General features: G+C 49.8%; 1 protein-coding gene across 1 annotated transcript; it reads left to right on the forward strand.

Moving 5' to 3' along the window:
- Positions 1-319: 319 nt before the first annotated feature.
- Positions 320-10546, forward strand: LOC122366624 (misshapen-like kinase 1). Its single transcript, XM_043339085.1, has 13 exons — positions 320-461; positions 1986-2242; positions 2555-2818; positions 3120-3323; positions 3609-3805; positions 4124-4837; positions 5163-5486; positions 5769-6035; positions 6687-6839; positions 7172-7490; positions 7867-7991; positions 8426-8575; positions 9022-10546. The coding sequence occupies exons 2-13, from the start codon at positions 1999-2001 to the stop codon at positions 9151-9153; spliced, it is 3093 nt and encodes a 1030-aa protein (XP_043195020.1). The 5' UTR covers positions 320-461; positions 1986-1998; the 3' UTR covers positions 9154-10546.
- The last annotated feature ends 591 nt before the right edge of the window (positions 10547-11137 follow it).

Below are 11137 nucleotides of genomic sequence, written 5' to 3' on the forward strand. Positions count from 1 at the left end.
TGGAAAGATGAATAGCAGACAGCAATTATTAATAAATGACATCACAAATAAAAAAGGTTGAAATGGGTTTTTGGCAAAGTCAGATTCATAGAATCATCTTATCTTCGGCAATCAAGTATATTTATGTTGATTTAAAAAGAAATCCACATTTAGCTTTTTTCAAACAAAGCAAACAATATAATTATAGCGAACTATGAAGACCAATTGACAAATCAAAACCAGAAGAATAAATGACGTCAAAGATTTTGTACAGTAATGTTGGAGAGAAGGAGGATAAATAACTGAGAGTTCGAGCGCTCTCGAACTCCCCAATCCCCCCGACCCGGTGCCCGTTTCCGATCCTCCGCAGCGGAATCCCGCGGAACTGCGGTTATATGGCCTTGGAACTGCCATGTTGTCCGCGTTCTGGCGCCATATTTCCCGTCTCAGTCTTGGCTGAATTATTTGCTTACGATTGACATGTGAGTCACGGATGTCTGAATTACTGAATCAGGCAGGAATTCTTGACAATTTGGTGTTAAATTATTCTGTTTTTGATGCAGAATTGTGCTAGTTTTCCTTGTATTTTGGGATGACGTCTCAGCCCTGAGCCCATCGCTGAATGGCGGCTAGCCGTAGTTGCCTTCTGTTACTTATCAATTAAAATGGTTTTAAGAAACTGATTGCATTTTTTAATTTTATGTTGGTGTATTCTATGTTCTTGCTTACAAATGTGTACCTACAATTTGTTTATGTAACACTGCTTAGCCTCAAGCTCAAGTCAAAGTGCACCAGCAACTGACCCCTGGTGTTCTGTGCAGCAGCAGTGCTTGCTATAGTATGAATTGGTTGTATGCATCTGCTAATTGTTGCAATTACTTGAAGTTTTCATCAGTTTGAATTGTTACCTTCAATTGTTTTTGCAGTTATATACCTCATTTTTGGGCTTTACAGTTGTTTCATGCAGTAATGCATTCTCCTGTATAAGTTATTCTTAGTTTTTTTCCTATTTTATAGATGCAACCTTTGGTATTGCCTGATATTCTTTTTCATACCAGCCAGAACAATGTTGAGCACAGTGCAGTGTTTTACCAGCCAGTATGGGAAAATATATAGCATTGTTTAATGTGTAGTATCATTGGGTGTGTCCCTGACATGAACAAAAGCATCTGTAGCCAAGCTGAATTCACAACATTGTTTTGGAGAGCAGCATTCAATATTCCTGAATCAATGAAATCCCTAAGTCAACCTGTCCTGTTTGGTATGGAAAGGAACAAAGCTTGTAAAAATATAGCATTCATTTAACTTGCATGACTGAGGATGTCATATACAAGGATTTTGCTTTGTAGTTCTTTTCTGATACTTCTTAGTGTAAGCTAATATTAAGGTACCTACTAATATGGTGAAGAACCTGTCAAAGAACAATGCTTCGTTCCTCTTCAAATGCTTTTTAAGCTTTAATTGCTGCTTCTCAACTTCTCTTCAATGGTTCAAACCCTTAAATCTTGTTTTTAAAGAAACCAATTGTGAATTCTTGAATTACCTGATTATTTATTAGTGTTCTTCAAGTTAGGGGCAGTCAACTGATTATATTTTTGTGCATGGCTTCTGATGACTTTTATTAATAGATGAAAAAATCAACTCTGCCTTCCTTTTAATGAAATATTTGTTATTTAAACAGCTGGTTACCCATTGTTTGAAAAGGACCATAAACATGAACTGCAATACAAATATGAACAAAAATCAATTTGTGATCATGAAATAGCATTTAATTGTAATACCTATGCAGTCTCGTGGTAGTTGGTGTATATGTTGTGATTATCAATGTTTCTTAGGTGCTAAATTTACAACATTGTTCTCATTGCCATTTGGTGTGTAGCATTTTTCCATTATAGCTATTGTTTGTGAGCTATCATCTCAAATAAACCCATGAAAAAGAAAGCCCAGTTGCACTACACTGTTCACATATTTTGGTTGTCCTCACATAATGAAACCCATGTCGGCAGTGTGATCGGCGCGATGGACCCCCCGACTCCGGCCCCGCGGCCGTCCACGCCTCCGCCGCCGCCGCCCGAGCCGCCGGTCGCGCGCCGTCTGTCGGTGCGCAACACGCCGACGCTGCGCAGCGCGCGGCGCGAGCAGCTGGCGGAGGCGCGCGAAGAGACGGAGACGGCCGCCGAGCCGGCCGAGCCGCAGCCTGAGCCCGAGAGCAAGGACGTGAAACCCAGCCCGGCCCGCTCGGCCTGCCGAAAACGCGCCAGAGGTATGCTCGCCAATGGAATGAGAGTGTGTGGAGTAGAGACAGCGCTGAGTGAATGGCGGCAAATTATGTGGGCATTGATAATGCTACTTAATTAATCAGTTTATTTTCTCCGGCTGTGAGACACGTAATCGAGCCTAAGTGCTTCGTTCTCGGCGGCTTTCTGTTCGCACAACCATGAGATAAATGAGAGTTAATGAGAGTTTCTCAGATGAATTGCCAACGAGACGATATCCGTGAGAGGTTCAAATTGCCGATATTCTGAGTGCCTGTGAGTGTCTTTACTGTGACGACTATTATCTGTACGATTTTCAGATACGACAGAAGACGATAAAAAGCCAGAAGGCCCGCCGGAGAAAAGCAAAAGGACCTGGGAGAAGTGGTCACCATCAGATAAGACGGTGTTCTTTGAAGCTCTGAATGACTTCGGGAAGAACTTTCAGGCACTGCAGAACTACATTGCCAAGAAGAAAATGAAGAACAAGGCTGGTCAAGATCAAGTCCGCAACCGTGATCAGATTCGCTTCTTTTACTACAGGACTCTGAACAAAATCTCCAAATACGTCCAGTTTCCTCCAGGTATGGCCAACGCGCATACAGCAATTACAGCATGCTGTGTTGGTATCTAGTTTTGTGTATCTTTTAAAGCTGGATATTTTCCTTAGAGTGGCACTTTGGCATCAGTGTTTACTGATAAATTGTTTCTGGCATACAGGATGGCCCTTTTTGACATGTTTGGGCGAATAAAAGTTAGATGCCCATGCCCCATACATAACTCACACGCTATGGTGTCATGAAAGTGCGATATGTATGCTGATATGATTTATCTATCTCAAATCTGGACTTTCACCACTCACAATCCTGTGGCCTGTTCGGACAGACGTGAAGCGTTCCATCCAGGAGATCTACCTGCTGGTCAACTACGGCGAGCTGCGGAAGCGGATCGGCATGTTGAACGAGCGCAGCGGACAGCGCCTGAACGAGTTGGTGTACCGCGGCAGTACCACCGTCCGGCTCCGGGGCAAGACGTACCGCATCCGAACGCCCGTCTGCCGCGCGCTGAAGAAAATCAACAGGATCCAAGGTCGGTGGGCTAGAAGCTGGGGTATCTAGGTGGTTGACTGGAAGAACAGGAGGTCCATCGAGTACCGAGTGGCATATATTCGAGGAGAGTTATATCTTGGAGGTCTGCTGTAGCACATGCGCTGCCCAATGTCGTCTTTAGCTGGATAGGTATAGCCCTGAGTTGTGGAGAACCTTATTTGTGATCATTTACGCCGATCACTTCGGCTCATAGTCTGTCTGCGAGCACTGGCCTGTTCACCAGATTTATTCACTGCGACACCCCATCCCTTTCTTTCATCTACAGACCCAGCCGAGGAGCCGTTCGTCCGTCTGCCGGCTCGTACCCAGCTGGAGCTCACACCGGCCACCAACGAGGCCTGGTACCACGTGCAGTCTCTGTCTCACAACCCCCGGCTACGTGCCACACTGCCACTCCAGTACCGGCTCAGAACGCTGGTACTGGCCCTGGAGAAAAGATGGAAAACCGAGGCCGACAGAGCTGTATCCTCTGAGGACGTGGTTGAAAACGGCTGGGAGGGAGTGGAAAACTATAGTTATGTTGCTGGGATGGAATGATTTAAGTGGCTGCATGCTGCAGCTGCGGGTGGGTCCCTTTGCTTATCTCACTGAATCGTTTGAGCTTGGATCTTTCACCATCATCAGTTTTATGGATCATCGTTTTCTTCATGAGGCATCGTTTGTGTGAGAGAGTTTCACATTAGTTTTTGCTAAAGTATCATAACATTACGGTATTATGGTTCGCAGTGATTGACTGATGTCGTATTCGGTGCGCCATTTCCTTGACTAGACCCTGTTCAGTTGGAGAAGGTGTGCGGTGACGAGCCTGCCCCCGTTCCGGCCCGTCGGCTGGTGCTCCGCGCCACATCCGACTACAAACTGTCAGCTCAGGTGATCCGCCCTGCGCCTCCAGCCCCCGTGGTAAACCTGAGCTTCGAGCGCTACCAGGAGCGGATGATGCTGCTCTCTGAGCCGCCGGCACCGCGCACACCCACCCCCCAGCCGCCGCCCGCGCCGGCGCCCACCACACCCGACTGTGGCGTCCGACTGAGCTTCGAAAACGTTCTGGAGGAGCTGCATTCGGTGTCGGATTCGGTGGGTGCAGGCAGTGCGGGGCCAAAGAAAGCCGGTGAGGATGCGTCGTCGGCCGGGGCGAAACGAGAGTCCGCTGGTGATGAGGCAGAGTCTGAGCTTTCACGACAGGAAGAGGTGAAACAAAAGGAGGCAAGGAAGCAGGAGGAAGCGCGACAAAGACAGGAGGAAGCGAAGCAGAAGCTGGAGGAGGCGAGACAGAAACAGGAAGATGCTCGCAGGAGGCTGCGTCAGGAGCGGCTCAGGAAGCAGCTGGAGGAGGCGGAGCGGAGGAGGGACGAGGAAGAGCAGCGGGAGGAGCAGGAGCGGTCGCGGCTGGAGGAGGAGAGGAGGGAGGCCGAGAGGACACAGCGCAGTGAGCTGAACACGGGCTGGACGGCGGAGACGGCCGGCACCCGGACAGTCGGCGAGCTCTACATGATGGTGAGCCTCGGATCCAGGAATCAGAGTGGGATGGCTTGTAGAGAGTCAGCAAGGCGAGGTGATGATTTAGCTGCATTCTAATCCGAGGGTCCGTGGAGGCATTAGATAATGTAAAGTTTTAAGTGCTTCGTTCTTTGACAATGAAAAACGTATTTTTTCTTGTGTCATTCCGATTGCTTTCCTTCTCAGTGCGATTTTAGAGGCACACTTTTCTTCTCATGGGATATCAATTTAGAACGTTTTCCCGTGCATCTGTACCGTATCGTTCTCCGCAGATGGCGTACCGATACTGCTGGTGATGACGATTTTGACACGTCTCTTTCAGGTGAATCGTCCAGACACCATCAAACTGCAATACTTCTGGCTGCCGAAGAACGTCTCCCTCAAACAGCTGAACGCTGAGGGCAAGGAGGAGACTAAAGAGGAGACGAACGGGACGGCGCCGACGGCTGAGGTGGTGCCCGCCGAGCCTGCGCCCTTCGGAGAGCCCTCCGACCAGCTGAAGAAATGGGCGCTACAGGTGGCGGCCGCCCGGGCGCTCACCGATACCACTGCCTCAGGGGCGGACAGCGAGGCCTCCCGCAAGGTGAAGATGCTGACGTCGATGCTGGCCCAGCTGTTAAACGTCGCACGGCTGGCCAAAATAAAGGTGAGTGTGGTCAGCCGGATAATCGAAGACATAATCGTTGGGCCTTTGTCCGTATGCTACATGAAGGGAGTGAAAGGCCGGTTTGACGTTAGGTTAGTTTACATCTGTGATGGTATAATTGTATTCAGGACAGAATTATATTATAGCTATACTAGTGATGCGTCTGAATCTACTTGGTTGGTCATTGAGGTATTTTTTCCTGACTTGTGACGAATTTCGTTGTCTGAGCTCCTCAACTGATCCCCCATTACTGACCATTGACATCCCTCCTTTGCCGGGCAGACGGAAACACGGGGCCGCGTGTTCCCGGCCGGACCCCTGGTCACCACAGGTACCCAGACACCGCCCAGCATGGCGCACCGACCTCTCCCCGGCCGGGAGCCCCTCTACTACGTGGCGTCGGGACCGCGCCGGCCGGGCGGACCTCAGGAGCCCGGCGCGCGGCGACCGATCCCCATCGCTCCAGCAATGACCCGCGCGAGGCCTCAGCTGCCGGCGGCCGGCACTGGGACGGACGCGGGTGTCATGAGGCCTCCTCTGGAAACGGCGGTTAGTGGGGAGGAGTCATGGGCTGGGTGGCGAGTTGAGTGTGCCGAGACTCTGAGTCCTTTGTTTGTTTGCGGTGTGTTGGATTATTTTGTGTTGGAGAGCGGTTGTATTGCCGTCGCTATCAAATCATGCAAACCAGTACGCTAGGGAAGTTGCGCCACCATTTGGCAGCTCTGATAAACACGCTAGGAAAAACCGGCTATCGTATTATGCGGCCATTTTGTGAGGCGAAATGTCTGGGAGCTTTACGTTCTGTCGTACGAGTGTGTGTGCTAAAGGGGACGCTGCTGTCGTCAGCAATGCCTCGGTGGGAGCTGGTTAACTGTCAAGATTAGTTTACTATGTACTGTAGTGTAAAATGTGTAATAATTTGTTCTGTGTGATTGTTTGTGTCATGCACTCATGAAGAGTTTAGCTCTTCCGTGCTATTTTCCCTCTCCCGCTGTCAGTTCGTAGAGCGAGCTCACAATTCTGCCATCCCGTTCCCGTTTTACCCCGTATCTGACGACTCCGTATCTGACGACTCCTTGATCTGACGACTCCGTATCTGACGGCTCCGTATCTGACGGCTCCGTATCTGACGGCTCCGTATCTGACGGCTCCGTATCTGACGGCTTCGTATCTGACGGTTCGCTCTCTCTCTCTCGTCAGTTGCGCACTCTGCCTCGCTCCAACAACCGCGCCGGTCGGCCGGGCCGCAAGAGCCAGGTGGTGGTGCAGCGCATGCTGCCGCTGGTGCCGCGCAACCAGGGCAGCGGCGGCATCTCCATGGTCAACCTGCGACTGGTGGCCGGACAGACGCAGGTCAGTGGCGCAGATCGTAGCTCACTGTGAGAGGAATCGGGGTGGGGACTGACTAAAAAAAATTGCGGGGATCCCAACTGGATAACATAACTGGCTTACTGAGGTTGTAGAATGCTAGCGTGGGCTTACGTGGGATGTTTGTACAATGTACAATGTACTTACTTACTGGTTAGGTCTGGAAGACTGTAAGCTACTCAGAATCGCTTATGCACGAATGTTGTGCTATTTGGCTCGCACGAGCTTACAACTATTGCTAGTTCCCAGTTTCAACGAGTGCTACGTCTGTAGCAGTTTTCATGTCACCATGCTGACACACCGTTTCCCCTCTCCAGACTGCGGGCAGTTTCGTGCCCGTCTCGGTGCCTGTACCCGTCTCCTCAGCTGCGACTCCGGGTATCACCATCTCAATGCCCGTACTGGACACTGGAGACACTAGGGCGCCCGCCCCCGCCCCTCCCCCGCCGCCTCCTCCGCCCCCGCCCCAACCGGGAGGCGAGGAGCCCGCCGCGCCTCCGGTCCTCCACATCCCGGAGAGGTCCTCCACTCCGGAGAGCCTGCCGCCGCCTCCAGAGTCGGAGTTCTCACTGAACGGCGCCTCGTCAGATGTGCTGATGGATGTCACACTGGCCAACTCCAACTCCAGCTTCTCAGGTGAGTATGGGAGAGGTGGATGAGGTCCATTCTGGCAGACTCGAATTTAATCTTTCATGGGAGCGTGGGGAGGGAGTTAAGGTGCTCACTGCCCAACCTTACCTAAGTTACCTTCAATTCAAGCCTCAAAGGTGTAAGTGTGGGGTTTCAGCTGGCTGACCAACTCCAATTTCAGCAGGCCTCTGAGCTTTTAGTGTGAGGGAAGATGCGTCGACCCGTTTAAAACTGTTGAATCATAGACCACTATATATAGTGGTCTATGGTTGAATATTATAATGAATCCTAGACCTCTTATACAAACTAGGTTTATGACTGAGTCGTTATTTATTTGCGTCGCTAATTGCCGCCCAGCATAACCTATTCCCGTTTGTTTCAGGTTTTCTGGCGTCGTTCGGCCGGGGCGGGGGTGACTCGTCGGTACTCCAGACCCCGACCCGGCCCCTCTGTGAGAACTCGCTGCCGAGGCCCTCCCCGCCGGCCAGTCCACGGGTCTGGAGCGAGGTACGCGATACGTACCTACTCGGTGGTTTGTGCAGTTGCTCTGTGCCATCGATACTCTGGCAAAGATAGCTTGAAAAACATGGTGATTTGTGGAAGTGATTTTGAGCTTCCACGCGATTCTGAAGCGATCATGCTTCAAAGCCTGGCATTATAATGAAGTGTTCGACATGCGGTAGCTTAACGTGTCTTTTTGAGTGTTGTCGCAAGAGATGTCATGTTTATTTACGGAAAGCATATTTGAGAGGTTCTGAACTTGAACTTGAAAGTTCAAGTTCAAGTTCAAGAAAGAAAGTACTTGAAAGAAAACTAAACTAAACTAAACTGAACTTGTTCGAATCTTGCCTTCTTTTTACCTCGCTAACCACTCCCACAAAACCGAGTCAAGAGTCAAGACCTCAGAGACGACATTTTGACGCGCTTTCACCTGTCTCCAGATGGGCGACTTCTCGCTGAGTAGCATCCTAGGCCACCTGGAGACGAGCAAGCCGCCGTCGAAGGAGTCGCTCTCGGACCCTCTGGCCATGACGGCAGAGGAGCTGGTGCGACACACTCCCGACAGCTTCGGCTCGCTCGATCTCGCTGAGGTGAGTGGTCGCTTTAGGATTAGATAACTGAGCCGTTGGGTTACTCGTATGATAGAAGCAGCTGTAGTCAGTCTCAAGTTTTGGCTGCCCGTCATGTTTACGTGGCTGTTGTTTTCCGCGTGAAGAACTTGAGAGTTTGAAACCGTGTCTGCTGTTCTGCGGGCGCTGGCGCTACTTTGATGTACAGACTAGCTGTAGGTTCTAAAATATGCTGGATTCTCAGAATTCGTTTCGGGCAGTTTTTTTTGTATGTGTGTGTCAAAAAATATGTTTTTTTCAGCAACTTATTAAGTACTTTATGTAGCATCTGTTAATGTCTTCCTTTGTCTTTAGCCGGTGAATATGCCATGTTTATCATTTTTGCCGACCTGTCGTTGTGTTGTGTAATTGTGTATACCTCAGGTTTGACTCGCCTACCCACTGTCTGAATATCACCTTTGCACCAGGTGGACGAGCCGGCTGCCGCGGCGCCCGCCAGTGGCTCCAGTCAGGGTCTGCCCACCTCCTTCCAGCTGTCCGACCTGATCCCGGCCGCCTGCGAGGCACCGCTCGCCAGCGGCCAATCGCCGCCCACCTGACCGGTGAGAGCCAATCAGCGGTCAGGTGACGGAGTGAGAGCCAATCAGCGGTCAGCGGAGGGCATTGGGAGCCAATGAACGGTCAGGTGGCTATACCGGGAGCCAATCAGCGTTGAGGCGATGTCCTTGAGGGCCAACCAGTGGTCATCAACAGTCACTGAGGAAATAAAAACAGACCGACTGAGTATACACTCTACAAGGCTCCAACCGCCGAAAAGTGACATTCACCAGGTCGCCTGTAAACCAGCTTATCCCAGATATTTGCTTTTTGAAGCGTGCTCGGCATGTGGCGGTTGATTGAGGTACCGAACGAGCCAGTAATTGCTAGCGGGGACTGTGATGTTTATTTTTAATGCCATCAGCTCGCATATGTGTATGTTTTTAGTCCGAGCTGGTAGATCGGCAGTGATCGGAGCTTGGGCTTTTTTCTTTTTGTATGATCTCTATAATGGTGACTTTGTTTTGAGTCATCATGACTTCAAAGAAGGCTCGAAAATAACCCACTTTACACGTTTGGGCATTCGGTCTTAGTGTCTACTTGCCAACTGCGGTAAGCTAGATTTAAAATCACCTATGCTGTTTTCCTTCAAGACAAGATCCTTTTCGCGGCTATTCTGGTCATATTTCAGTTTCATCTTAAGTTGCTGTGATCTGGGCATTGCCATTTGTCGCCTGGACAGCTTTAATGACTCCCTTCTTCGGCATACTGCTATCCGTTAACGATTCTGTGTGTGGCGTACATAAAGTGGCTGATAGTGCTTTGAGGCAATGAAGAGCTTCACGCTTGGGCAGGGTCAGCAAGAAGTGCGCTTGAAGGGATTGTCTTTCACTGCTGCTGTCGCTGAACAGGGCAAGTTTTGTGGGCGAGTTTTATGTATTGTGCGGAATTTTGTGTAAGCTGTGACCTTTTTGAACTTCGTGAAGAGAATGTTTGCGTTTGAGAGCTGAGTAGGCTCTTACCTACGCATTTTCGTGAGTCTTGCTAATGGAGTCGTATTGTTTTGGCATTAAAACACGCACAGTGTTCTCATTTCATTCATGCTTATTCAAGACACAGTTTTCGTTGAACGTGGTAGGTAGTTAACGTGTCATCAGAAACTTTTGAAATGCAGAGCGAAGGCCGGTGAAGAATGGACCCGGCTCTGTCTTAGTACAAATGTGCGCCACCAGGCGGCGTTGGCATCGCTAGCAATTCTCGGCAGCAATCGGTGATCGCTCGATCATGAAAAGTACAACTGAACGGCTAGGAGCGGGTGTGTCCATCGTGCGAGGTGGCTCGCCGCCATATTCGGAGCCGCGAATGTGCGACGTATTGTACACAATGCAATGTTAGTGTTCGATGAAGAAAAGACATGCGCACGGAATTTACCTACCAATATACCTTTCAAAGGAGTGCTGGTATTTGTGATGGAACGTAGTTTGGCGGATTGGTGAGAGAACACGATGCCTCTTGTTTGCCTGTTAGGTGTGTTTTTAAGGATGATCGGTCTTTTACGTACGCCAGGTAGTGATAACTGATAAGGGTTCATAATTCATGCACTTACCGTCTCTGAGGTATCGATCCATGAAAGCGTGAAGGCGATTCCTGTTTGATGCGGTATCGATTGTGATAAACTTCGCATGAGAGAAGGTCTAAAAGGAGCACTACCCAGGCCGGTAAACAATCATGTGTGCAGACGAGGCGGGAGCGGCCTTTGGTGTGTCTACACATACATACATTTGCGATGAACAATGAACAAACGACCCGTACCGCCTTACCAAACAGAGGTTGCAACCGGGCTGTACAAACTAGAAAGGGAAACGTCGAGCTGTTGCTGACAATGGATCACTCAATGCCTGTTTTATTTCGGTGTGTCCGGGATCAAAATCCGGGTAATCAGTAGGCACGTCACGGGTCGTATTACTTCCTACCCATCATGGTTCCCGTTGTGATTTCTGAAAGCCACTATTGCCCTGTGGAGTAGCATGTAGGTGGAGCCATCAA

The sequence above is a fragment of the Amphibalanus amphitrite genome, unplaced genomic scaffold, assembly GCF_019059575.1.
Source record: "Amphibalanus amphitrite isolate SeventyFive unplaced genomic scaffold, NRLGWU_Aamphi_draft 000820F_arrow, whole genome shotgun sequence".
NCBI lineage: Eukaryota > Metazoa > Arthropoda > Thecostraca > Balanomorpha > Balanidae > Amphibalanus > Amphibalanus amphitrite.

Coding starts and splice junctions, on each gene's coding strand:
- LOC122366624 (XM_043339085.1), top strand. CDS start 1,999: ATGGACCCCCCGACTCCGGCCCCGCGGCCGTCCACGCCTCCGCCGCCG. Junction 2,243..2,554: donor CTGCCGAAAACGCGCCAGAG/GTATGCTCGCCA, acceptor TACGATTTTCAG/ATACGACAGAAGACGATAAA. Junction 7,491..7,866: donor CTCCAACTCCAGCTTCTCAG/GTGAGTATGGGA, acceptor CGTTTGTTTCAG/GTTTTCTGGCGTCGTTCGGC.